We start from the raw sequence: 25,952 nt of genomic DNA, 5'->3' as shown, positions 1-25,952 counted from the left end.
TGATTCGTTCTTTTTTTCGTATCCCCGCCTCTCACCTGGATCTAAAGCCTGAAGCTAGTGGCGAGAGAGCCCAAGAAAAATCTCGGTAGACTGAGAGTCTGATTGGAAGTATGCTTGAAAAAGTAAACCCGGAAAGGCTTTAGTGAATTAAAGCTGAAGGCAGAGGAAATATAGTAGATAATTTGGCTGGAGTCGGGAAGGTTTAATGCAAATAAGATAGTCTAAGGGTAGCGTGGGTAAAAAGACTACAATACTCAGTAGTTACAGTGTGTGAGAAGCGCTGCTTTCTGGGGGTTGTAGTATCTAGGAGCTGTGTTTGAATTATCGGGACTGAGGATAACCTGTTAAAATTAAAAAAGAGAGAGAGGGAGGAGAAGCCTATTTGAATCGGGCCTCTCTGTATCTTCACAATCGATTGTAAGCTTAAATATATTTTTTTAAAATACAAAAAGATTAAAGGGACGCGCCGCCTTTAAGCTTATGCTTTACTAATCGATGACGCCTAAATCTAGGAATAGGTAGTCGATGTTTGTGGGCTGGGCCTTGTGGAAGAGAAGCCTCGTGGTGCCTCCTGGCTGAGGAGGCCCGAGGAAAGAAAGCGGAAGCCCAGTGTTCGACTGCTGCTTTTCTCTGACACGTGCGGTCTAACTTTGAGCTGCCTCTTTTTGCAGTCCTGAGAGGCCAAAGCGCCGGTTGTCTGTTACCCATACGTTTCTGTAGGCGAGCCATGGCTCAGCTCCAGACACGCTTCTTCACTGACAACAAGAAGTAAGTAAGCGTACTCCCTTTCTCTCCCCTCCTCTCCTCCCCACTCCCGCCTCCCGCCCCCCGGCCCCGGGATCCTTTCAAAAGACCACTCCGGTATCACCTTGTGCATCCCTGGTTATCTTTGCCATCAATTCACTTTTTCCATTTTTTGGCTGGATTCCTCGCTTGAGCGCGTTTTCCACTCAAGTGGAAGCGGTACCTTGCGAGGATTTCTCAAGGATCTCCGAGCCTTCTTGCCTAGACTTAGGCTGTATATAATTTGAATTGTGAGTGTAGAGGGACCTGCAGGGCTTCAGGTTTGCTTCCTGAATGAAGTGCATTATGTAATTGAACAGTGGACAACGGACCAAGTCGTTATAGGCTGTCTGCTAGTGGTGTTTCACAGTGTCTGAAAACACAACTTCATTTTCCTAACGTAGGTGATAGACGATGCTTTTCTAAACCAGGCTAGAAGGTGGAACTCTCAATACGGAGTTGGTAGAACTGGTTTTTGATGAGTGTGAAGTCAATTCAGTTACACATTTGTGTATTTATATACATAAATCTACACGTATACGTGTGTATATATATATACCTGTATGTGTATACCTATATGTATGTAAACATTTTACCAGTTTTACAAATGGTCCCCAGGTATGTAGCAATCATTTGAAACCTAATTATATTCTGCTTTGTGGCGTATATTACACTATTACTTAACTTTTTTTTTTGTTTCGCCTGGTCTCTTCAACTATATTGTAAGTCTCTTGTTTGTAGAGACTATGTTATGCTTCTTGGATTGACTGAGTCAACAAATGTTTGTCAGGTGCTTCTGGTACTGATGATAAATAATAAATATTTGTTGTATTAACAAGCTAATGTCAGCTGTAAAGTAAAAAACTCCCACCTCAATTAAGATTATATTTTTGATTGTGTTTGTAGCTTTATGTGTTGACCTGGTAAATCATATTCACTCCTCTTGTATTGTTGCTTACAGTACACTTAAATTGTATTATCAATACAGATGAGTATATATACTTAGTCAAAATGCTTCTAAAGGAATATGGTGATGGAATAGCATGATCACTGTATTTTTTCTAATTGAAAGTTTTATGGAGATTATTGTTGATTCACAAGAAGTTTTAAGAAATATTAGAGCACTGTATTTTAACTCCTGTGATAAATGGATAAACATCATGTGTGTATGTGTGTTTGTGTTTATATATTTAGGTTTTCCAAAAAGGTAATGAAACCTAGAAATTAAACTTCTTGTTTCTTCCTTTCACGCAATACGTTCTCATCAGTAAAATGAGGGGGGAAAGTAGATTTATTCATGTATATGTGTATAATTTACATATGCATGTATATTCATATATGAGTATGTAATTATGCTACTTTTCCCTACTCATCTTACTGGCCAAAATATCATAGTAAACCAAAACTTTTAATTTCTAGGCTTTGTTACCTTTTGGAGAACCTAAATAACTTTTTACTTTTATCGGCATGATAAATATATAACTATAGCCTTACTACTCAAAGTGTAGTTTGCAGACCAGCAGCATTAGCATCACTTGGGAGCTGGTTAGAAAAGGCAGAATCTCAGACTGTACCTCAGACCTGCAGATTTAGAATCTACATTTTAACAAGATCTGAAACCTCCACCCCCCCTCCCATTGTGACAAAAAGAGACATATCATAGCATGTCTTGGTGAGCCCTGGAAGTTCTACCTTAACATCTTTTGAAACTTTTACATTCCCCACAAATATAGCCTAAATTTAGACCTTATGAAGACTTCTTTTGTTTTTTGTAACAACTTTATTGAGATGTAATTCACGTGCAATAGAATTCACACATTTAAAGTGTCCAATTCACTAGTTTTGAGTGTATTTGCAGAATTATGCAAGTATCACCACAGTAAATTTTAGAACATTTTTCATCATCCTTTAGCTGTTACCCCTCCCCCCACACCCAAATACTTCCAAATCCCCCCAGCCCCGGGCAATCACTGATTTACTTTCTGTCTCTATAGATTTGTCTGTTATGGACATTTCATATAAATAGGATTATACAGTACATGGTCTTCTGTGACTGGCTTCTTTCACTTAGTATGATGTTTTTCAAGGTTCATCCATGTTGTTTTATATATATATATACCTATATATATAAAACAGGGCTCATCAAGACATGCTGTAATAAATCTCTTTTTGCCACAGTGGGAGTGGGGGGGGGTAAAGGCTTTTATAGATAGATAGATAGATAGATATCAGTACTTCATTCCTTTTTACTGCTCAATAATATTCCATTGTATGGATATATCGAGTTGTGTTTCCATTTTTCAGTTGATGGACATTTGGGTTGTTTTCACCTTTTGGCTATTAGGAATAGTGGTGGTGTGAACATTTGTGCACAAGTTTTTGTGTCAATATATATGTTCATTTCTCTTGGGTATATAACTTAGGAATGGAGTTGCTGGGTCAAGTGGTAATGCCATGTTTAACTTTTTGAGGAACTGCCAGATTTTTCCAAAGCAATCATACCATTTTATGTTTCTACCAGCAATGAATAAGGGTTTAATGTCTCCACATACTCACCAACACTTAATATCTGTCTTTCTTATTGTAGCCATCCTAGTGGGTATGAAGTGATATCTCATTGTGGTTTGATTTGCATTTCCTTGATGACTAACAGCGCTCAGCATCTTTTCACGTGCCTGATGGTCATTTGTATACCTTCTCTGGAGAAATGTCTATTTCGATCCTTTGCCCGTTTTTAAAATAGGGTTGTCTTTATTATTGAGTTATAAATGTTCTCTATATATTCTAGATACATGTTCCTTGTCAGATACGTGACTTGCAAGAATTTTCTCCCATTCTCTCTTACAAGAGTTTCCTAATCTGCCCCCTATTGTGTGTGCCTGTAATCCAGTCTCTGCAGTGCTGCCAAGAAAGACCTAACTAAACAAAATTCTGATGATGTTATCTGACTTAGACAGTGGTTCCTCATTGCCTAGGGAAAGAAGTAAAAAGTACTTCACAGAGCATCTAAACTACTCCATGCACATCTCTTTAGCTTTAGCTTTGGTCACTGTCTAGAGTAAAGTAACACTTTCTGGAATAAGCTGGGTGGGCAGCTCTTTAATAACTCGTAGCTATTTTTTTTTGCTGCTCTCCCTGCTTTCCTGCACCCCTTCTTTCTGCCTTGCCACACTTCACCTGGCAGAAACTCACTTTTCTAGATGTAGTGTAATAGTGATGTTTTTTATGCATCCTTTCAGACTCTGCTCTCCCAGCCCCCTTTTCTCTGGTTGAAATGACCTACCACTTCCTTGTTCTCCCATTTTATGTATTACTTATGACACTGTTCTTACATACTTTCCTCGTATTTGATTACCAGACTTTAACCCTTTCCAAGAACACAGACCACAGGTTAATTCATTTTTTGTTAATCCCATGTAGCAAAATGTCTGGCATGTATTAGATACCCAATAAATGTTTGTTGAATGAATAAATGCACATTTGTTAAAACATCTGTAGACTTGATTTATCGTTTCCTTTTTGTAGATATGCGGTGGATGATGTTCCTTTCTCGATACCTGCAGCCTCTGAAATTGCTGACCTTAGTAACATCATCAATAAATTGCTGGGGGCCAAAAACGGTGGGTATATATACTCTGAAAAGTTAGGAGAAAGCACAGTGACACTAACTAGACTGAAATACATCACATTGTTATTTATAGCCCTTTGGGGGCATTATTTTATAATACTGCATGGATTTTATCATGGTAAAATTTATAACATGGATTTCCCTGCTGTATGACACTTTGAAAAATGCTTTGAAATAAGCTTTCAGGAAAAAAGAAATTCAGTTTAATCTGCTTTTAAGGCAATATGGAGAGAAGGTGGTTGAGATTTAGGAATAAAGATTTTAGTGTAAAAGTTGTGATGTAGAGGTAATGAAGACGTGAGGGCTAGATTGGGTAGGCATAGAACAAGCATCTTGGTGCTTCTACAAAGCAAAATGACAATATCTGTATTTGAGCATTTGTTTTGTATAATAACAAATGCCAGTATTAATACTAGTATTTTATTTAAGTATTTAAAATTCATTTAAAAGTAATGGATAAAATAAACATAAACATGCTACAGTATCAAGTAAAATGTTTATAAAGATATAAATCAAAATAAACGTATGCAAAAAATTTTATGGGCTATAAATTTATATGTAAATTTAATATAAAATTAAAATGATATGAACATTGTAAAATTAATATGAACAATGTATGCAAAAATATTGATCAAACAAGATTGGTCATAAGTTGATAATGGTTGAAGTTGGGCGATAAGTATAAGAAGGTTTATTATTCTCCACTTTTGTATATGTTTGGAATTTTCTATAATAAAATGTTTCTTTAAAAAGTAATGAAACCATACATATAGTAGAAGATTTAAACATGAAAAATGGAAAATAACATAAGGCATAATCTTTAAAAACAAAATTTGTCAATGGAGCCATCATTTAGAGGCAAGCATATTTTTATGCAGATGTTTCTGATGCTTTTAAACCTCTTTTGATTCTACCCTAGTTGGAGGAATGGGGAGGTGAGAATTATAAACTAATGCCTAATATGTTCCACTTCCTCTTCCAATAATCTTATAACTTTTTTGTTAAGCTTAGGATGTTTTTGACAACTTTTTTGCAGGGGGACATGGTCTTTTCATTGTTAGCAAGATATAGTTCTTGATACAGAGATATTCACATAGCATTTCCTATCGGTTCTTATCTTTCATCATGGATGTACAATAGTGTAGAGATTCTGATGCATAGTTAGTTTTCTAAACTCCAAAGATGTCATATATTCTAATTGTTGAAAAACTCTGAACTAGCATAAGAATTATTTTCTTGCAGTAGACACGTTGCAATATCAGTATATGGTTGTTTGTTGTTACCCAAATATTTGCATATTTTTCCAAACTTGTAGATGAACATTGATTTGTCTTTTTGTGTAAATCGAGTCACCGCTCTTGAGTTGAAGATGCAAAATGATTCAGATTTTTTTAAAAATTTATTTTATTTTATTTATTTATTTTTGGTTGTGTTGGGTCTTCATTGCTGCACGCGGGCTTTTCTCTTGTTGCAGAGCATGGGCTTTAGGCACGCGGGCTTCAGTAGTTGTGGCTCACTGGCTTTGTTGCTCCGTGGCATGTGGGATCTTCCCAGACCAGGGCTCGAACCCATGTACCCTGCATTGGCAGGCGGATTCTTAACTACTGCGCCGCCAGGGAAGCCCAGATTCAGATTTTTTTTTAAGTAACAAGCCAAAGAGTCAATGAGGGAATTCTTCTTTAAGAAGGATTTTATTATAGCTAATAAATCAGAAAGAATGAAGAATTTTTAGCATTTTGTAACTCCAAATGAAATAATGGATTTAAGAAGTGAATATCTGTAGCTACTAAAGCCGTTTATTAGATAAAAGGCTAACAAAGAATGTTATGATGGATGGGATCAGACTGACATCATCTGAACCCAGAGGTAGATCTTAATATCATAAAAGGAGACACAGTGAGATAGTGTGCTTTCTAATGTGATACAATAGGAAATACAATATGGTGTGTAAATATTCTTGCCAAAAACAGCCAAACCCAAAGTCTAATCAGGCATTTGGGTCTGCCTGATGTACAGGTTGTATTTAGGTGTTAGAGGAACATGTTAAAGGGTACCTTGGAGATATAATCAACCAAAGCCAGAATGTAAGAAGTATTACAAGAAGACCCAGTTTCTTCAGCAAATAAAAGGCAATGGAAAAAAAGGACGAAGAACTGTTAAAGATATTAATCAAATATAATGTGAGGACTTTGGATGCTGATTCTAGAAAGCTCACTGTAAAAAGACATTTATGAAACAAGGAAATATGAACATTGACTGGCTTTATGGTATTAAAAGGAATAAGTAATGTTAAATTTTTAACATTGTGACTTTTTTAGTCTTTATATTTTAGAGATATACACTAAAGCATTTACAAATGAAATTATATCATTTCTGAGTTTTGCTTTAAAAAAACCCAGCAGGAGAGTGGAGGGAGGAGTATAGATGATTGTCCATGAGTTGGTAAAAGATGGGAATGAGGATTCATTATGTTATTCCTACTTTTGTATATATTTGGGATTCTTCTTAGGATACAAAGGTTTCCTTAGTCAAAATGATTACAACATCAACAATAAAAATATTATACCAATAGAACAAAGTATTTCTGTTCTTAAAAATCACATAATATACTGGAATACATGGTCTGATTGTGCCATGGAGAAATTCTGGAGAAACTTGGAGGCCACACTAGGATAATAGGTACCTGTTTGTTTTGGGGGTCTCTCATTTACCTCTGCCAATACCATTTCAGGTCCTAACAATGATAATTTTATTATGTATTTTCTTTAGAGTTCCACAAACATGTGGAGTTTGATTTCCTTATCAAGGGCCAGTTTCTGCGAATGCCCTTGTTCAAGCACATGGAACTGGAAAACATCTCATCAGTAAGTTCACATGCTTACCTGCTCTATTTTACTTAAGGTATTACCAGATAATGTAGGAAAACTTCATTTAGAATCAGCCTGAATCTACAGGAACCAAGAGCCTTTTTTTTTTTTTTTTTTTTTTTTTGCGGTATGCGGGCCTCTCACTGTTGTGGCCTCTCCCATTGCGGAGCACAGGCTCCGGACGCACAGGCTCCGCAGCACGTGGGATCTTCTCGGACCGGGGCAAGAACCCATGTCCCCGGCATCGGCAGGTGGACTCTCAACCACTGCGCCACCAGGGAAGCCCACCAAGAGCCTTTTGATTACTGTTTTTTCCTAGAAACTGAACCTCGGTTTCTGTATCTTCAATGTTTAAATTCCCTCTTTTTTTCTAAGAGTATTATTTAAGAAATGCAGATGAATGAACAAGGAAAGATAACTTCATATTTATGGAACAGTTGTCAAGAAAGGGAATAGCGAATATATGTTTACTACTAATAAAGGTATATAAAATGATTGTGTACATATATAAACTTATGGGTTAGGTTATTGTGATTTATAGTGATTGCCCCTCCCTCTAATTTTCAAACTTTCCTTATTATTGCTTTTATAATTTAAAATATAATTTATATTTATAAAATATATTTATAAAATATAATTTATAAGTGCTTTTATGATTGGAACTGTGGTAAAATATACATAAAATTTTTCTTTTTACCATTTTTAAGTGTACAATTCAGTGGCATTATGTACATTCACAATATTATGCAACCATCACCGCTGTCCATTTCCAGAACTTTTTCATCATCCTAAACAGAAGCTCTGTATCCATTAAACAACATGCTTTTATGATTTTATAAAGTTTCTTATATTCTTTTTTTTTCTACTTTTAGCATAAGTTTTCCAAGGTCATTAATATTTCTTAATATTACTCTTAGCATACTGTTAGGTCACATAAAGTTTTTCACTTTTTATATGGCTCCAAAATTTCTGGATTCTGAAGGGGAATTACATGAAGGAGATAAATTAAACCGGGGGTCCTTTATTTTCATAATGTACCATTTAAAAACTGCACCGCCTGATTGATTTCTGGTTTCTCTCTGTGACTAGGAAGAGGTTGTGGAATTAGAGTACGTGGAGAAGTATACTGCACCTCAGCCAGAACAATGCATGTTCCATGATGACTGGATCAGTGCGATCGATGGGGCAGAGGAATGGTATTGCCAGATGAATGTTTTTGTATCCATTTTAAGTGTACTATAGGAATAGTTTTCTCTGAGTACTTGTTCTTTGTGAAAGTAATTTTGTGATATATATATATATATATATATATACTGTGACTATGCCAAAGACCTTTCAATTTAGTGTAGTCAAGAAGAAACATATCTATTAACAGGTTTTCTTTTCTAAAGATGTTGTAGTGACATTTGTCTTCCGAATAGGTCTTGTGTCTTAGGGCATTTATTTGATGATGTTGCTTTTAAGACCAAGAATATAATTTGTTTCATAGAGGGAAAAAAACCTTTTCTAGCCACAGATCTCCCAGCCTACTACCCTGAAGATGCAGATCATGCTATTTTTAGGGCTGAAAAGGCAGACTGGAATCAAGAAGGTATGAATCGTTCAGAACAAACCCCCTCTGGCCTTACTTGTAGAAAAACACCTCAAGAATGGATCTCAGTAGGAGCTTACTTTCAAAGAATGTCTCCCTGGAGTTATTACATAGTTATGTTTTTACTGGTTTTACTTTTACTTTAAATGGTTCTACTGTTTTTTTATTTAATGGTTTTCACTGGTTAAATACAAAGGACTATTAGGCTTTTGAAACAATTCGCTTAGCTTCCCTGGGAGTGGTAATATTTTACAACAATCATAAAAATGAAATCTAGGGTTTGTCGGTTACATTTTTATTTTAGGAGGTCAGGAAAGGCCAAATGTAACATCTTCTGATTTATTCTAGTGTGTTTTGAAATCTTAATCTTTATATTAAAGAAGAGTTTAAAAATCTAATCCTCAAGGTTTACTTTATCAGTGCTTTAGAAATATAATTGATTTCAGGGTTTGAAAAAAGCTGTTTTTTGTGTTTCATAGGATTTTTTTCTCCTCACAGGATCTTGACTGGTTCTTATGATAAGACTTCTCGGATCTGGTCCTTGGAAGGAAAGTCAATAATGACAGTTGTGGGACATACAGACGTTGTAAAAGATGTGGCCTGGGTGAAAAAAGGTTAGGACTCTGCCTAAATTGAGAGGAATCCTGGATAGGGAATTGGAAATAAGCCATTTTTGATGCTGGGGCAGGATGGGGACAGGATAGGAAGTGTCTCATGCCTCAGTTTTTATAGGGTCTTTCAAAAATATACACATAAAAAAATCTGTAAATCAGTAGAAGTGAATCCTAAAATTATATCACATAATATATATTTTCAAGTTAATATTGAGTGTGTTAAATGCATGTCTTTTATAGTTTTGTGTGTTTTTTTTGGCTGTGCCCTGTGGCATGCGGGATCTTAGTTCCTCAACTAAGGATCGAACCCGCTCCCCCTGCAGTGTAAGCACGGAGTCTTAACCACTGGACCTCCAGGGAAGTCCCTATACTATTTTTGAAGAATCTTCCCTTTTATACCATAAGTTAGCTTCTTTTTTCAAAGGTGGCTATATGAGGTCTTTTACCTCTTTAACATCTTTATCAACAACTACAAAAAATTCAGTTCTTTAGTTTTGGAACACTATTTAAAATTTTTATACTAATTTGTTTCTTATCCTTGTGTTGTCCTTTCTTCAGACAATCTGTCTTGCATACTACTGAGTGCCTCTATGGATCAGACTATTCTCCTATGGGAGTGGAATGTAGAGAGAAACAAAGTGAAAGCCCTGCACTGCTGCAGGGGTCATGCTGGCAGTGTGGATTCTATAGCTGTTGATAGCACAGGAACCAAAGTAAGTAGCTATTGTGTTATTGAACACAGTATTATTAGTACTGTGTTCAATTAGAATTTGATCCTCTTGTGCAAAAATGTCTTTTCTACATAAAGTCACTGTGATCAGCCTACTTCCATAACAATTGGTGACTAAAGAGTATGATTTCAAACCAAAAGTAAATACTCATAATGAGAGATATGAAGAGTCACTCCCTCACTCTGGGTATCTCTGGTTTAGAATTTTATATAAATTGCAGAAATTTTAAGAACTCAGGTAAACAAGTAATTTCTTTATGTAACCCCCTCAAATCATAGTGATTGACATTTTCAGTCCTTCAGCTACTCATAGTGCTGTCATTAATTGAAAATGTCTAGCTGATCACCTAAAACTTAGCATGCACTAAAGTTAGCATTAATCGAGGTTGTTTTACTATCATTGCTGATCTACTCTTTATCACCACAAAATGGTAAAAGTTAGTCAAGCTATGAGGGCAACACAGTATTTACTTAAGAGGGGTTACAGACTCCCTCACCATTTGAAAATTCTCCAAACCACATGAAGTATTCTAGATTTAAGAGTGTTTCTTCAGCATTTCTTTGCCAGTTAGCATAACAGAGGACATTTCTGCATTCAGAGTTAAAAATTTATGAGTATTCATATTGAGCCATAAAGAAGGTTTACATGTTGTTGAGTGCAAACTTAAGTGAATTAACTGTACCCTGTCCTTTGGCTATAAGAGATAGAAACTCATCCTGAACTTTTTTTAGCTTAAAAGACCCAAGGAGGGAGTGATGCATCACATCATGAGCAGGGTGATGATGCATTTGGATGTCAGGAACCAATGAGTAGAGGCTTGCATGTGGCCAGCACACCTCCTCCCTCTCATCTCCCCAAATTGACTTCATTCTCTTACCTCAGTCTGGCTTTCTCCACATGGCAATGAAATCTGGCCTTCAGTATTCCCAGGTTTTACATTCTATACTGTCTGTCCTTGGAAAAAGATTAACTTCAGCTCTCTAAAACACAAGTTTTCAAAAAAAAAGGCTCTGAAGGAGGAAGAGACCTATTGCCACAGTGTAGGTCAGTTACCCACTCTGATCTAAGCAGCCATGGCCAGGGCCCTATAAGAATGGCAGCTCTTTCAGTTGCCATGAGATTGAAGGTACAACGTCCCAGAGACTAGGAAGACAGGCAGATAGGTGATGCCATAGTAGTAAGAATTTCAGGGCAAAGTAAAGATTTCAAGTTAAATAGCAGAAGAAAACCAGGCAAACAATATGATGGCTTATATTGCATACTCTTTTTCCCTTCATATATATTTTTTTAGTTTTGCAGTGGTTCCTGGGATAAGATGCTAAAGATTTGGTCTACAGGTAAATGAAATGTTTCTTCTACATTGACTTATTAATGATATTTCAAGAATTCCAGTGAAAAAAAGACTTTTTAGCCCATATTTTTCTATAAAAAATGGACCAGAGCTTTTTAGGTCACAAATAAAGTACTATAGTATAGAGAAAAATTAGTATATTTCTTTGTGTTTCAAAATGTTTTCTACTCTACCACCCCCTTTTTTATTGGATGATGTCACTGAATCCCTGCAAGTACCAATAACACGTCTGGTGCAGTGCAATATAACTGCCTTAGTTCTCAGAGTTCTCTTATTCAGGAACGTGGAAATAAACAAACTACCTTCTGAGTCATTTTGATATACTTTACTATTAGAGAAATTTCTTAGTTTAGCTGGTTTACTTTAAAAAAAATTTTTTAAATACAACTTTATCAAACTTAATTTTCTCACTTTGAAAACGTAGATTAGAAAGAACAATTAGAGGAGACAAGGGGACTCTTAGAGGAAAGTACCTTGATAACAGTAAGAAGACACTGCTAGAAGAAAAGAAGGGGGGAAAACCCACATATATTTTAAAAAGTAGTAGTACAGAACTATTTATTGCATGGGTAAGCAGATCAAAATACCTCTGTTGCTTCTGAGGAAATTGCTATATTACTGTACAACACCCTAAATACAGTTCACAAAGTAGAGTTGGGGAGGGGGGAGATAATCACGAAAAGCTTAAACAGTTTTGAATAATTATGTGTAAAATGGCAGGAAATATAAATCCATTTTAGTTAAAGCAAACAGTTTTGAGGCAGGAAGTTGTTTGTGTAGGAATTTTTCCTTTTGTAAAATGCTTTTTGATAGTGCTGGGTAGATGAGATATTATCTATGATTAGTTGTTACCCTTAAGGTGCTTATAGTCTAGTTTGGGAAAAGCACATGACATTTATAAAATAGTTACAAAACATTAAAATCTATGGTTTTTTTAATCTGGGTTTGCTACCTAGCCAAATGATGGATAACAAAGATTTTTTTAATCAAAAATAACTATCTATGAAAGACTTTTAATTTATTGTTAGAAAAGTGAAATAGTCAAGAAGAATGAACATGGCTGGAATGTATGCCCTTTTTTTTTTTTTTTTTTTTTTTGCGTGGTACGCGGGCCCCTCACTGCCGCGGTCTGTCCCGTCGTGGAGCACAGGCTCCGGACGCACAGGCCCATCGGCCATGGCCCACGGGCCCAGCCGCTCCGGGGCACGAACCCGCATCCCCTGCGTCGGCAGGCGGACTCCCAACCACTGCGCCACCAGGGAAGCCCGTATGTCCTTTTAACATGTGTTTATTTACCATGTCATTCCCTTCTTCATAATATAAATGCAATCTGGTCAGAACTCTCCTACAACTAATAGTAAGCAAATTTCATAGATATGGTAAACTGATGAATAGCCATAATGATAATCTTTATAAGATACAAAACTGGTTAGGTTTTAGGATTTTAATGTATAACACTTTATTTTTTGCTTTCTCCTTTTCGAAGATTGGTAAGCCAAGTATTGTTTTTAGATATAATTTCCATTAACCAAGATAAGGAGAAATGTTAACTCCCTAACCAGTTGAGATAACAGAGAGAAAGTATATACCTAGAAATATAAGAATTATTTGAGACTGTTTGTAATTAATATTTACCTTAAATTTTAACTCTGTCAAATCTAATTTTCTGTGATATAGTCCCTACAGATGAAGAAGATGAAATGGAAGAATCCACAAATCGACCAAGAAAGAAACAGAAAACAGAGCAGTTGGGACTAACAAGAGTAAGTATTTGTGAGAACTGACAGTATTGGGCTTAGGGGGTTATTTTTTGATAAACTGATTGATTGATTGATTGATTGATTGATTGCCACAGTGGGTCTTTGTTGCTGCACTCTAGCTTTCTGTAGTTGCAGTGAGCAGGGGCTACTCTTTGTTGCCGTGCGCGGTCCTCTCATTGTGGTGGCTTCTCTTGTTGTGGAGCACGGGCTCTAGGCGCACCGGCTTCAGTAGTTTTGTCATGCAGGCTCAGTAGTTGTGGCTCGCGGGCTGTAGAGCGGAGGCTCAGTAGTTATGGCGCACGGGCTTAGTTGCTCTGCGGCATGTGGGATCTTCCCGGACCAGAGCTTGAACCCGTGTCCCCTGCATTGGCAGGCGGATTCTTAACCACTGCGCCACCAGGGAAGTCCCGGCTTAGGTCTTTATTGACAAATATATGTTAATTTAATATAATTGTTCATATTTAGTTTCCTTTTGTCTTGTCTTGCTGCTTCAACCATAATTAGGCTTTCTTTCAGTAGATTTGTAAATTTTTATTATAAATACTCTGCTGCATTTATTTGAGTTATTGAATGTAGTTGCATTAAGCTAGGTTTACAGCTTGATAGGTTGATTATTTAGCTATTATATTTGGCCTCATGGTGAATTTTTTTTTTTTAACATGTTTGTTGGAGTTCCTCATGGTGAATTTTAAAGTAGGATCTTTTAATTGTTGAAGCTTGCACTCAGTTTAGTGAAATATCTCATTACCTGACTGTTTAATGATAAGGTTGCAGACTCACAGACATAGAAAACAACCTTATGGTGACCAAAAGGGAGAAGGGGTTGGGGGGGCAAATTAGGAGTTTGGGATTAGCAGACACAGACTACTATGTATAAAATAAGTAAACAACAGGTCCTGCTGTAGAGCACAGGGAACTATATTCAATATCTTGTAATAAACCATAATGGAAAAGAATCTGAAAAATAATAGATGACTGAATCACTTTGCTGTATACCAGAAACTAACACAACATTGTAAGTCAACTATACTTCAATTTAAAAAATAGTAATAGTAATAGTGTTTCATACACTGAGGGTGTAATTCTAGTACATCTCCTAAATCAGTAGAAACCAAGAGTTTAATTGAGGTTTTGATTCTATCATTTTGCTATATGGATCCAATTAAATCAAACTCAGAAAGTTAATCCAGATTCTTATTTGCTCTGTTCCATTAGAAGGATACTTATCATAATATGATCTGACCTGTATTAATATACTTAATGAGAAGAACAATACCGAGTCAGATTTAGGAAATCGTATGTTTCATTCATTTTCTAACAGCTGTAATGGATGTGCATTAAATCAGGCACACATTTGCACATTATTTCTTATAGTCACCAATAACACGATATCTTATAAAAACTGTTGAAAATGAGGAATCAGTGATTCCTCAAATTCACGTAAACTGCAGTAAACAATAGCACTTACTGTTTCCAACGGAAAATAGTGATTTATAGTTTATACATTTAAACATAGACTGCTGAATTGCAAGTTGAATGATCTGGCAGCAATTCAGCTTCCTTATCACTTGTCTCATAAGACAAATTAAAGCTGGAAATGCCTTACCAATTGGGTAATGTGCCAGTGGTAATTGATTGATGCATATCCCTGATCAACCTGTAAAGAATATATCTGAGTAGAAAAAGACTTCTTGAATTATCAAAATACTTTACTTAGAAGGTAGCTTTTTTTTTTAACCTTTATGTTAGTTGAAGTGTGGCATACATATAATTAAGTATACAGCTCAATGAATTTCTGCACTTGTGTATACCCAAGTAATCACTATCTAACTCAAAACATCAAGAATTACCGACACCCTAGAAGATGCCCTCTAGGCTCCCTTGAAATCAGTATCCTCCTAAAAGTGATCACTTTTCTGACTTATCCTAGATTAGTTTCACCTAGTTTTAAGCTTCATATACAGGCATACCTCATTTTATTGCACTTTGCAGGTAATGCCTTTTTTTACAGATTGAAGGTTTGAGGCAACTGTGTATCAAGCCTGTTGGTTCCATTTTTCCAGCAGCCTTTATTCACTTCGTGTCTCTGTGTCACACTTTGATAAGTCTCAAAATATCTCAGACTTTTAAATTATTATTATATTTGGTATGGTGATCTGTGATCAGTGATCTTTGATGTTACCATTGTAATTGCTTTGGGGTGCCATGAACCACGCCCACGTAAGACAGTGGACTTAAATCAGTAAATGTGTATGTTCTGACTGCTCCACCGACCAGCCGTTCCCCCATCTCTCTCGCTCCTCTCGTGCCTCCCTATTCCCTGAGATTCAACAATATTGAAATTAGGCCAATTAAAAACCCTACAGTGGACTCTTAAGTGTTGAAGTGAAAGGAAGTCTTATGTCTCTCACTTTAAATCAAAAGCTAGAAATGATTAAGCTTAGTGAGGAAGGCATGTCAAAAGCTGAGAGAGGTCAAAAAGATAGGCCTCTTATGCCAGTTAGCCAAGTTGTGAATGCAAAGGAAAAGTTTTTGAAGGAAAAGTGCTACTCCAGTGAGCACATGAATGATAAAGTGAAACAGCCTTGTTGCTGATATGAAGAAAGTTTGAGTGGTCTGGGTAGAAGATCAGACCAGCCACAACATTCCCTTAAACCAAAGCCTAATCCAGAGGAAGGCCCTAACTCTCTTCAATCCTTTGAAGGCCGAGAGAGGTGAGGAAGCTGCAGAAGAAAAGTTTGAAGCGAGCAGAAGTTGCTTCAAGAGATTTAAGGAAAGTAGTCTTTATAACATAAAAGTTCAAAGTGTAGCAGCAAGTGCTGATGTAGAAGCTGCAGCAAGTTATCCAGAAGATCTAGCTAAGAAATTAAATGGGGGCTTCCCTGGTGGCGCAGTGGTTGAGAGTCCGCCTGCCGATGCAGGGGACAGGGGTTCATGTCCCGGTCCGGGAAAATCCCACATGCCACGGAGCGGCTGGGCCTGTGAGCCATGGCCACTGAGCCTGCGCGTCCAGAGCCTGTGCTCCGCAACGGGAGAGGCCACAACAGTGAGAGGGCCACGTACCGCAAAAAAAAAAAAAAAAAGAAAAGAAATTAAATGAAGGTGACGACACTAACAGATTTCCAAAGCAGATTAAACATCCTTCTTTTGAAAGAAGATGCCATCTAAGACTTTTATGAGAGAGGACAAGTCAATGCCTGGCTTCAAAGCTTCAAAGGACAGGCTGACTCTCTAGTTAGGGGCTAATGCAGCTGGTGACTTGAAGTTGAGGCCAGTGCTCATTTACCATTCTGAAAATCCTAGGGACCTTAAGAATTATGTTAAATCTACTCCATCTGTGCTCTGTAAATAGAACAACAAAGCCTGGATGACAGTACCTCTGTTTACGGCATGGTTTACTAAGTATTTTAAGCCCACTGTTGAGACCTACTGCTCAGAAAAAAAGATTCCTTTCTAAAAACATTACTGCTCATTGACAGTGCACCTGGTCATCCAAGAGCTCTAATGGAGCTGTTCAAGAAGATTAATGTTATTTTCATGCCTGCTAACACAGCATCCATTCTGGAGCCCATGGGTCAAGGAGTAATTTCAACTTTTAAGCCTTATTATTTAAGAAATATATTTCATAAGACAATAACTGCCATACTTAGTGATTCCTCTGATGGATCTGGGCAAAGTCATCTGAAAACCTTTGGAGGGACTTCCCTGGTGGTCCAGTGGTTAAGAATTCGCCTTCTAATGCAGGGGACGCGGGTTCGATCCCTGGTTGGGGAACTGAGATCGCACATGCTGCGGGGCAGCTAAGCCCGTGCCCCACAACTACTGAGCCTGCGTGCTCTGGAGCCTGCGCACCATAACTAGAAAGAAGCCCGCGCGCTGCAACAAAAGATCCCGCGTGCCGCAACGAAGATCCTGCAACTAAGACCCGACACAGCCAAAACTTGAAAAGAAAAGAATTAAAAAATAAATTTTTAAAAAAGCTTTAAGCAAAAAAAAACCTTTGGAAAGAATTCACCATTTCTAGATGCCATGAAGAACATTCATGATTTATTGAGGGCAAAATATCAACATTAACAGGAGTTTGGAAGAAGTTGATTGCAACCCTCATGGATGACTTTGAGGGGTTCAAGACTTCAGGGGAGGAAGTAACTGCAGATGTGGCAGAAATAATAAAAAAAACTAGTACTAGAAGTGGAGCCTGAAGAGGTGACTGAATTGCTGCAATCTCATTGTAAGACTTTAATGGATGAGGAGGTGCTTTTTATGGTTGTGCAGAGAAAGTGGTTTCTTGAGATGGAATCTACTCCTGGTGAAGATGCCATAAAGATTATTGAAATGATAACAAATGATTTAGAATATTACATAAACGTAGTTGATGAAGCAGCAGCAGGGTTTGAAAGATTTTACTCCAATTTTGAAAGAAGTTCTACTATGGGTAAAATGCTATCAAACAGCATTGTGTACTACAGAGAAGTTGTTCATGAAAGGAAGAGTCAATCGATGTGGCAAATGTCATTGTCGTCTCATTTTAAGAAATTACCACAGCAACCCTGGCCTTCACCAACCACCACCCGATCAGTCAGTAGCCATCAACATTGAGGCAAGACCCTCCACAGGCAAAAAGATTATGAGTTGCTGAAGACTCAGATGATGGTTACCATTTTTTAGCAGTATTTTTAAATTAAGGTATGTACTTTTTTAATACATAATGCTATTGCATATTTAATATACTACAGTATAGTGTAAACATAACTTTTTTTTTTTTTTTTTTTTTTTTTGCGGTACGCGGGCCTCTCACTGTTCTGGCCTCTCCTGCTGCGGAGCACAGGCTCCAGACGCGCAGGCTCAGCGGCCATGGCTCACGGGCCCAGCCGCTCTGCGGCATGTGGGATCTTCCCAGACCGGGGCACGAACCCGTGTCCCCTGCATCGGCAGGCGGACTCTCAACCACTGCGCCACCAGGGAAGCCCTAAACATAACTTTTATATGCACTGGGAAACCAAAAAATTCTTGTGACTCACTTTATTACAGTGTTTGCTTTTTTGTGGTTGTCTGGACCCAAACCCTCAATATCTCCGAGGTATGCCTGTAATATCTGTGAGATTTCATTCATCTACTGCATGTAATAGTTCTTTTCAGTAATAGATAGCATGCCATTACATGAATATACCAGAATTTATTTGCTCTTCTTTTGATGGACATTTAGATTGTTTCTGGTTTTAGCCACCATAAATAAAGTTGCTGTACTTGTTTTTTGGTGCACATATATTGTCATTTCTGCATACGTAGAATTGCAGGAGTAGAATTGCTGAGTGACAGGGTATGCACATGTTCTGTTTTCTCAATGTTTAATACTGCCAAAACATTTTCCAAGATGGTTATACCATCTTGGTTATACCATTGAGAGTCAGAGTTACTCCACATCCATATCATCACTTGATATGGTCAGTTTTTTAGTACCATAACTGCTTTTATTTTAGCACGTAACATGTTTACATTTACTTACTGTTAAAAGGTGTCTCATTTTGTGATTTCTGGTGGTGTGTAGTGTATTTTAAGTCCCAGCCCTTTGATAGCTAATTTTGAAGTCCCTGTTCATGTTTTTAGTACTTTTTTTTTTTTTGACGCACCACACGGCATGCGGGATCTTAGTTCCCCGACCAGGGATCAGACCCATACCCCCTGCAGTGGAAGCTCAGAGTCTTAACCACTGCATTTTTTTTTTAAGTGTGTTGCTTATCTTTTTCTTATTGATTTGTAAGAGATCTTTTTGTATTTTATTTTGTTTTTATTTTATATTGGAGTATAGTTGATTAACAATGTTGTGTTAGTTTCAGGTGTACAGCAGAGTGATTCAGTTATACATATATATGTATCTATTCTTTTTCAAATTCCTTTCCCATTTAGGTTATTACAGAGTATTGAGCAGAGTTCCCTGTGCTATACAGTAGGTCCTTGTTGGTTATCTATTTTAAATATAGCAGTGTGTACATGTCAATCCCAAACTCCCAATCTATCCTTCCCCCCTTCGCTTCCCCACCCCCCAGAACCATAAGTTCATTCTCTGTGAGTCTGTTTCTGTTTTGTAAGTAAGTTCATTTGTATCTTTTTTTTAATTCTGCATATAAGCAATATCATCTGATATCTGTCTTTCTCTGACTTATTTCACTTAGTATGATAATCTCCAGGTCCATCCATGTTGCTGCAAATGTCATTATTTCTTTCTTTTTAATGGCTGAGTAATATTCCATTGTATATATTGTACCACATCTTCTTTATCCATTCATCTGTCAATGGACATTTAGGTTGCTTCCATGTCTTGGCTCTTGTAAACAGTGCTGCAGTGAACATTGGGGTGCATATGTCCTTTAAAAGCATGTTTTTCTCCAGATATATGCCCAGGAGTGAGATTGCTGGATCATATGGTAGCTCTATTTTTAGTTTCTTAAGGAACCTCCATACTGTTCTCCATAGTGGCTGTACCAATTTACATTCCCACCAACAATGTAGGAGGGTTCCCTTTTCTCCACACCCTCTCCAACATTTATTATTTGTAGATTTCTTGATGATGGCCATTCTGACTGGTATGAGGTGATATTTCATTGTAGTTTTGATTTGCATTTCTCTAATAATTAGTGATGTTGAGCATCTTTTCATGTGCCTCTTGGCCATCTGTGTGTCTTTGGGGAAATGTGTATTTAGGTCTTCTGCCCATTTTTTGACTGGGTTGTTTGTTCTTTTGATATTGAGCTGCATGAGCTGTTGGGAAGTTTTGGAAATTAATCCCTTGTCAGTCACATTGTTTGCAAATATTTTCTCCCATTCTGTGGGTTGTCTTTTCATTTTATTTATGGTTTCCTTTGCTATGCAAAAGCTTTTTAGTTTCATTAGGTCCCATTTGTTTATTGCCATTACTCTAGAGATGGATCGAAAAAGATATTGCTGCAATTTATGTCAGAGTGTTCTGCTTATGTTTTCCTCTAAGAGTTTTATAGTATCCGGTCTTACATTTAGGTCTTTAGTCCATTTTGAGTTTATTTTTGTGTATGGTGTAAAAGGATGTTCTAATTTCATTTTTTTACTTGTAGCTGTCCAGTTTTCCCAGCACCATTTATTGAAGAGACTGTCTTTTCTCCATTGTATATAATCTTGCCTCCTTTGTCTTAGATTAATTGACCATAGGTGCATGCATTTATTTCTGGTCTTTCTACCCTGTGGGGCAATTTCTACCCTGTTCCATTGGTCTATATTTCCATTTTTGTGCCAGTACCATACTGTTTTAACAACTAGCTTTCTTTTTGTATTCAAGGTCTTTGCTGGATATAGGTATTATAAGTATTTTCTCCCACTCAGTGCCTTGCTGATAACTTTTACTTTTAGTTATGCACGTTCATAAGCTTGTTTCCACTGTTCATTTTATTTGAGAGAAATCACAATATACTCATTTTTTTTCATTTAGGTTTTTATAAGCTTTAAATCTATGCATTCATAAATTATTAATTGAAGTTATGCTAGAAAGCGTTGAAGTGCTATTTGAAGTTAAAATTAGAAATAATAGGAAAAGTTGGGTTATTAAGACCAAAATAAGACAAATATCAAAAAGTTATTTTCTTTCTGGATTTCTTTCTAGTACCTGGCTTGTATTAATATGAGTAATGCTCTCAATCAGTTCATTTACTGGTCACTTGTTTCATATATTAACATACAATAAGGTTTTTCCACATTTTCTCTCAAAATTGCTGTTTTTCCTGCAGTACTATTCTTTTGTTGAGCATTTGTTTTTTAAAATTAATTAATTAATTAATTAGGCTGCATCAGGTCTTAGTTGCAACACACAGGATCTTCATTGCGGCGTGAGGGCTTCTCTCTAGTTGTGTGCAGTCTCCAGAGCGTGGGCTCCTCTGTTGCTTGCCCCACGGCATGTGGGATCTTAGTCTCCCGACCAGGAATCGAACCTGCGTCCCCTGCATTGGAAGGCGGATTCTTTTTTTTTTTGGCTTTACACGGGCCTCTCACTGTTGTGGCCTCTCCCACCGCGGAGTACAGGCTCCGGACGTGCAGGCCCGGCGGCCATGGCTCACAGGCCCAGCCGCTCTGCGGCATGTGGGATCCTCCTGGACCGGGGCACGAACCCGTGTCCCCTGCATCAGCAGATGGACTCCCAACCACTGCGCCACCAGGGAAGCCCCGTAAGGCGGATTCTTAACCACTGGACCACCAAAGAAGTCCCCTCCATTACTATTCTGCTGAAGATTGTTGCAGTAACAATGCCAAAGTTGACTTTTCTATCTTTAAAAAAAAAAAAAAAAATGTACATGTAGGAAAATTCACTCTTTTTGGTGTATAGCTTTTGAGTTTTGATAAATACATAGACTATGTAACTACTACATATTCATGATACGGGAGAGTTTGCCATCCCCTGAAACTCATGTTGCCCATTTGTAGTCAGCCTTTCCTCTCTATTTCTGTCACCTGACAACCACTACCAGATCTCTGTTCCTGTAATTTTTCTTTTTCTAGAATATCATATAAGTGGAATCACACAGTACGTAGCCTTTTGCATCAAGCTTTTTTTTCACGTATCATAATGTATTTGAGGAGGGAAACAAAGATTCATCCAGATTATTGAGTATCATGGTTTATTCCTTTCAAATGCTGAGTAGTAGTCTATTGTGTGGATATACAACAGTTGGTTTAATCATTCATCAGTTGAAGGATATTTGGGTTGTTTCTAGTTTGACAGTTACGAATAAAACTGCTATAAACATTTGTGGACAATTTTTTGTGTGAACCTAAGTTTTCATTTTTCTTAGGTAAATACCTAGGAATGGGATTGCTTATTCATATACATTTACCCATCATTTTACATGCCATTTCCTATCCTGGAGCCTCTGATTGATTATGTTACCTTACTTTTTGTTTTGGATCACAGTAGAGGTGGTTCTGTTCCTCACTCCTCTATCAGGTTCCTTTACTACTTCCAGGAAAATTTTAGGGCTGGAAGAGAGACCTTAGGGATCATTTGGTCCAGCAGTTGGCAAATAACAGCCCCACAGGTGATTTGGCTGTGGCCTGATTTTGTACTACAGAGTGCTAAGAATGATTTTTACATTTTTAAGGGGCTTTAAAAACAAAGAACACGGAACAGAGACTGTATGTGGCCTGGAAAGGCTAAAATTTTTACTTTCTGGATCTTTATAAAAAAACTTTGCTGATCTCTAATCTAGTACAACCCCCTTAACATTTAAGAAGGTTAAATGTAACAGAGTTACACAAGTAGGTTAACTGTCCCCCATTTCAAGAGTTCTCCTTCTTTCTTTTACATGTTCTTTGTACTTAAGACAGACAGTATACCTAGTTTGATGATTTTAATTTGAGAGGGACATTAGAGATTTTGGAATTCTAATAAATGAGCCATGGGCATTATTTAAAGATTGGATGCTGAAGAAATGAGGTGGTGAGAATAACCTACTGCAATTAATTAACCTGGAAGAGTTATGTAGAAAATAGCAGCACCTTAACTCAAACCTAGGTCCTTCTGACCCCAGAGCTTTTTCTTCTAGCTTCTACATATAACATCTTTGTCAACTGGGAGAATTTAATTACTGTTAATATTCCTCAAAATGAAAAGTAGAGCAGAAGGGGAAGCAACAGAATACTGTGGAAAGACTACAAATTTTGGAGTAATATTTGGGTTCAAACTCAGATCTGCTATTTATAAACAGTATGACCTTGGGCAAGTTATCTTTCTCAACTTCAGTGTCTTCATCTATAAAATAAAAACAGAAATATGTCTTGGAGGATTGCTGTAAAGAAGAAATAAGGTAGGATATGAAAGCTAAAGCACCTGACAAAATATCTGGCATATCGGCTTTAAAAGTAATAACTATTATTATTGTTTCAATCACTCTAAACCAAAAATGCTTTCCCTTTTGGGTGTCCTTCATTTCTAGACTCCCATAGTGACCCTCTCTGGCCACAAGGAAGCAATTTCCTCGGTTCTGTGGTCAGATGCTGAAGAAATCTGCAGTGCATCTTGGGACCACACAATTAGAGTGTGGGATGTTGAGTCTGGCAGTCTTAAGTCAACTTTGGTAAGACAAATTCAGTGGTTTTCTGATTAACTTTGAGCTTTTAAGTGGTGAACTTCTAGGAGATGGTTACTTTTCGCCCACCCTGGTTACATGTTCTTTCGTTTTTTTTTTTTAGACAGGAAATAAAGTGTTTAATTGTATCTCCTATTCTCCACTTTGTAAACGTTTAGCATCTGGAAGTACAGATAGGCATATCAGACTGTGGGATCCCCGAACTAAAGGTGAGTTGTGTAAACCTCTGAAGGAAAAATATGAGTGAGTAACATCAGTTTCTCTTCTCACTAGAGATATGTATAAAAAGATACTTTTCTAGAAATTTTTTGGGGGGTTCTGCCTACTTCTGTTTTCTAAAATTTAGTAATGGTTGTCTGTTTTGTTTTGTTCAGATGGTTCTTTGGTGTCGCTGTCCCTAACCTCCCATACAGGCTGGGTCACATCAGTCAAGTGGTCTCCTGCCCATGAGCAACAGCTCATTTCAGGCTCTTTAGATAACATGGTTAAGCTGTGGGATACAAGAAGGTAACTCCTGTTGATGACTTACAAAGGAAATCTATCAATTGCCCCGTTGTATACAGAGAAAATGAAATGAACACTGAAATGACTATCCAAAAGCAGGAGGGTCAAAAAAAAGTTCTCGGTCATATATCCTGAAATGATACATATTGATATCAAAAAGGAAGGCCAGGATCAAAGGAGTTTTCTTAATGTTAATATGTTGGGGTTTTTTACATTCTGAATGAATTTAATTGTGATAGTTTCTCTTTTGCCAAAAACACAATTTATGAAATCCATCTTTCTGACCTCGTTATATAAAATAGGAAAAAAAACCCAAACCTTAATATAAATATGATAATTATAGAATTAGAAGGCCAGTGGCCTGAATGAATGGAACTGTGGTCAAATTGTAAATTATGTGTTAATAGGCAATTAAGTAAAAATACAGAATTTTAAAGATAATCAAAATTTAAAGGTTCCTTTCTTATTCATCAGTTAGTGCTACGATACTAATATATGCAGAGGACCCCCAAGAGAACACATAGACAATTTATTTTCATATTTCTACAAGTAGAATGGAGAGGCAGTAACCAAAACCAGAGTCTGCTAATGATACAGGAAAAACAGGAGAGGTAGTCAAGTAAATGCTCAGAATTTTAAGGTTAAGTGGTTATTGGGGCAAGGATGGTAAACTAAAAATTTTCAGAAAAGTATAAGTGATTAGTCATATATGTTTGTTTAATACTATGAAATGCATATAACATGTTAATATTTTCATCTTTTAGTTGTAAGGCTCCTCTCTATGATCTGGCTGCTCATGAAGACAAAGTTCTGAGTGTAGACTGGACAGACACAGGGGTAAGAATTTATTAGTTATTTGGTAGAGAGGAAGAAACTACATTATATTTTTAGAATAAATCTGGTATTTGTGTTTACAGAGTTATTAGTTTCAATATATCTGATATTTATAATTCTGTATTCTAAGTTCCATTAATATTCATAAAATCTCATATCTCATTTAAAGAAGAAAAAAATTGTCCTTTAATATTAGGAGTAGTAAAATTTGAATATTTTGAAGCACTTTTTTTCTCATAAGTATTTTAATGAAATGTTTTAAGCCCCTAAACTTGCTACTTCAGACTAATTGGATCAAAGTATTTGCTTAGAAAAATCTTAGATAATATGGCTGTATTATAAAATGTTTTAAAGAATTACAATTTAATTATACACACACACACACACACACACACACACGCACACGTAAAAGCTCTTATTGCCTAAGAACGCTTTCCAGATGCAGGTTTGAGGCCTATCTGAAAAATCTGTAATATCCATTTACCTACAAACAATGTGCCATCTTTTAAAAACTTAATTTTCTTAAACAGGTAAAACTATATTACCCTTCAAACTTTTAAATTTTATTACATTTCTTAGCAAATGCTTCATAGAAAGTTCAGTAGCATATTATGCCTCAACCAAATTAAAATCACCACTTTTAAAGTTTTAATATAGTGTATATATACAGTATATGTGTAATATAGTAGTGAAATTTGATGCAATTGGCCCGTTTTAGTATTATTCTCAGTACAAGTTAATTGCTCATCCATAATTCTTTCTGTAATCAGAATCATCAGTATTTAATTAGGTTCAGCAATCATATGAAATAATTGTATTTACTTCTGTGTTTATGTTTTTTTCCTCTCCCTTTATGCAGTTACTTCTGAGTGGAGGAGCAGACAATAAATTGTATTCGTATAGATATTCACCTACGACTTCACATGTGGGTGCATGAAAGTGATAAATTTGGCTACAGATTCCTTCTGTAAATGAAATTGATAGAAGAATTCTCAGATTACATCGATGCAGATGCAGGAAGCAGCCTTTTAAAGTTTATATACTATTTCACCCTTGATGATAGTTATCACTGTCTTCTTTACTTTGTATTTATTATACAACAGTTATGTTTATTAAATGTAAAACATGGCCTGCATACTCTACCTTATGAAATCCCTTGAAATTAAACTGAGTTTTTAATTTA

General features: G+C 36.7%; 1 protein-coding gene across 3 annotated transcripts; it reads left to right on the top strand.

Moving 5' to 3' along the window:
* Positions 1-4: 4 nt before the first annotated feature.
* Positions 5-25,952, top strand: WDR12 (WD repeat domain 12). 3 transcript variants are annotated; one of them, XM_081241714.1, is made up of 14 exons: positions 5-85; positions 672-768; positions 4,309-4,403; positions 7,181-7,275; positions 8,368-8,474; positions 9,368-9,483; positions 10,042-10,196; positions 11,506-11,551; positions 13,243-13,328; positions 23,279-23,419; positions 23,535-23,640; positions 23,806-23,938; positions 24,700-24,772; positions 25,629-25,952. In XM_081241714.1, the coding sequence occupies exons 2-14, from the start codon at positions 728-730 to the stop codon at positions 25,704-25,706; spliced, it is 1,272 nt and encodes a 423-aa protein (XP_081097840.1). In that variant the 5' UTR covers positions 5-85; positions 672-727; the 3' UTR covers positions 25,707-25,952. The 3 variants fall into 3 exon arrangements, with proteins under 3 accessions (XP_081097840.1, XP_081097839.1, XP_081097841.1); XM_081241713.1 differs by having other exon boundaries at positions 25-108; XM_081241715.1 differs by lacking the exon at positions 5-85 and adding an exon at positions 105-122.

The sequence above is a fragment of the Mesoplodon bidens genome, assembly GCF_964165515.1.
Source record: "Mesoplodon bidens genome assembly, chromosome: 8".
Lineage (NCBI taxonomy): Eukaryota > Metazoa > Chordata > Mammalia > Artiodactyla > Ziphiidae > Mesoplodon > Mesoplodon bidens.
Note: the sequence above shows the minus strand (reverse complement) of the source record. Positions and strands in the feature narration are given on the sequence as shown.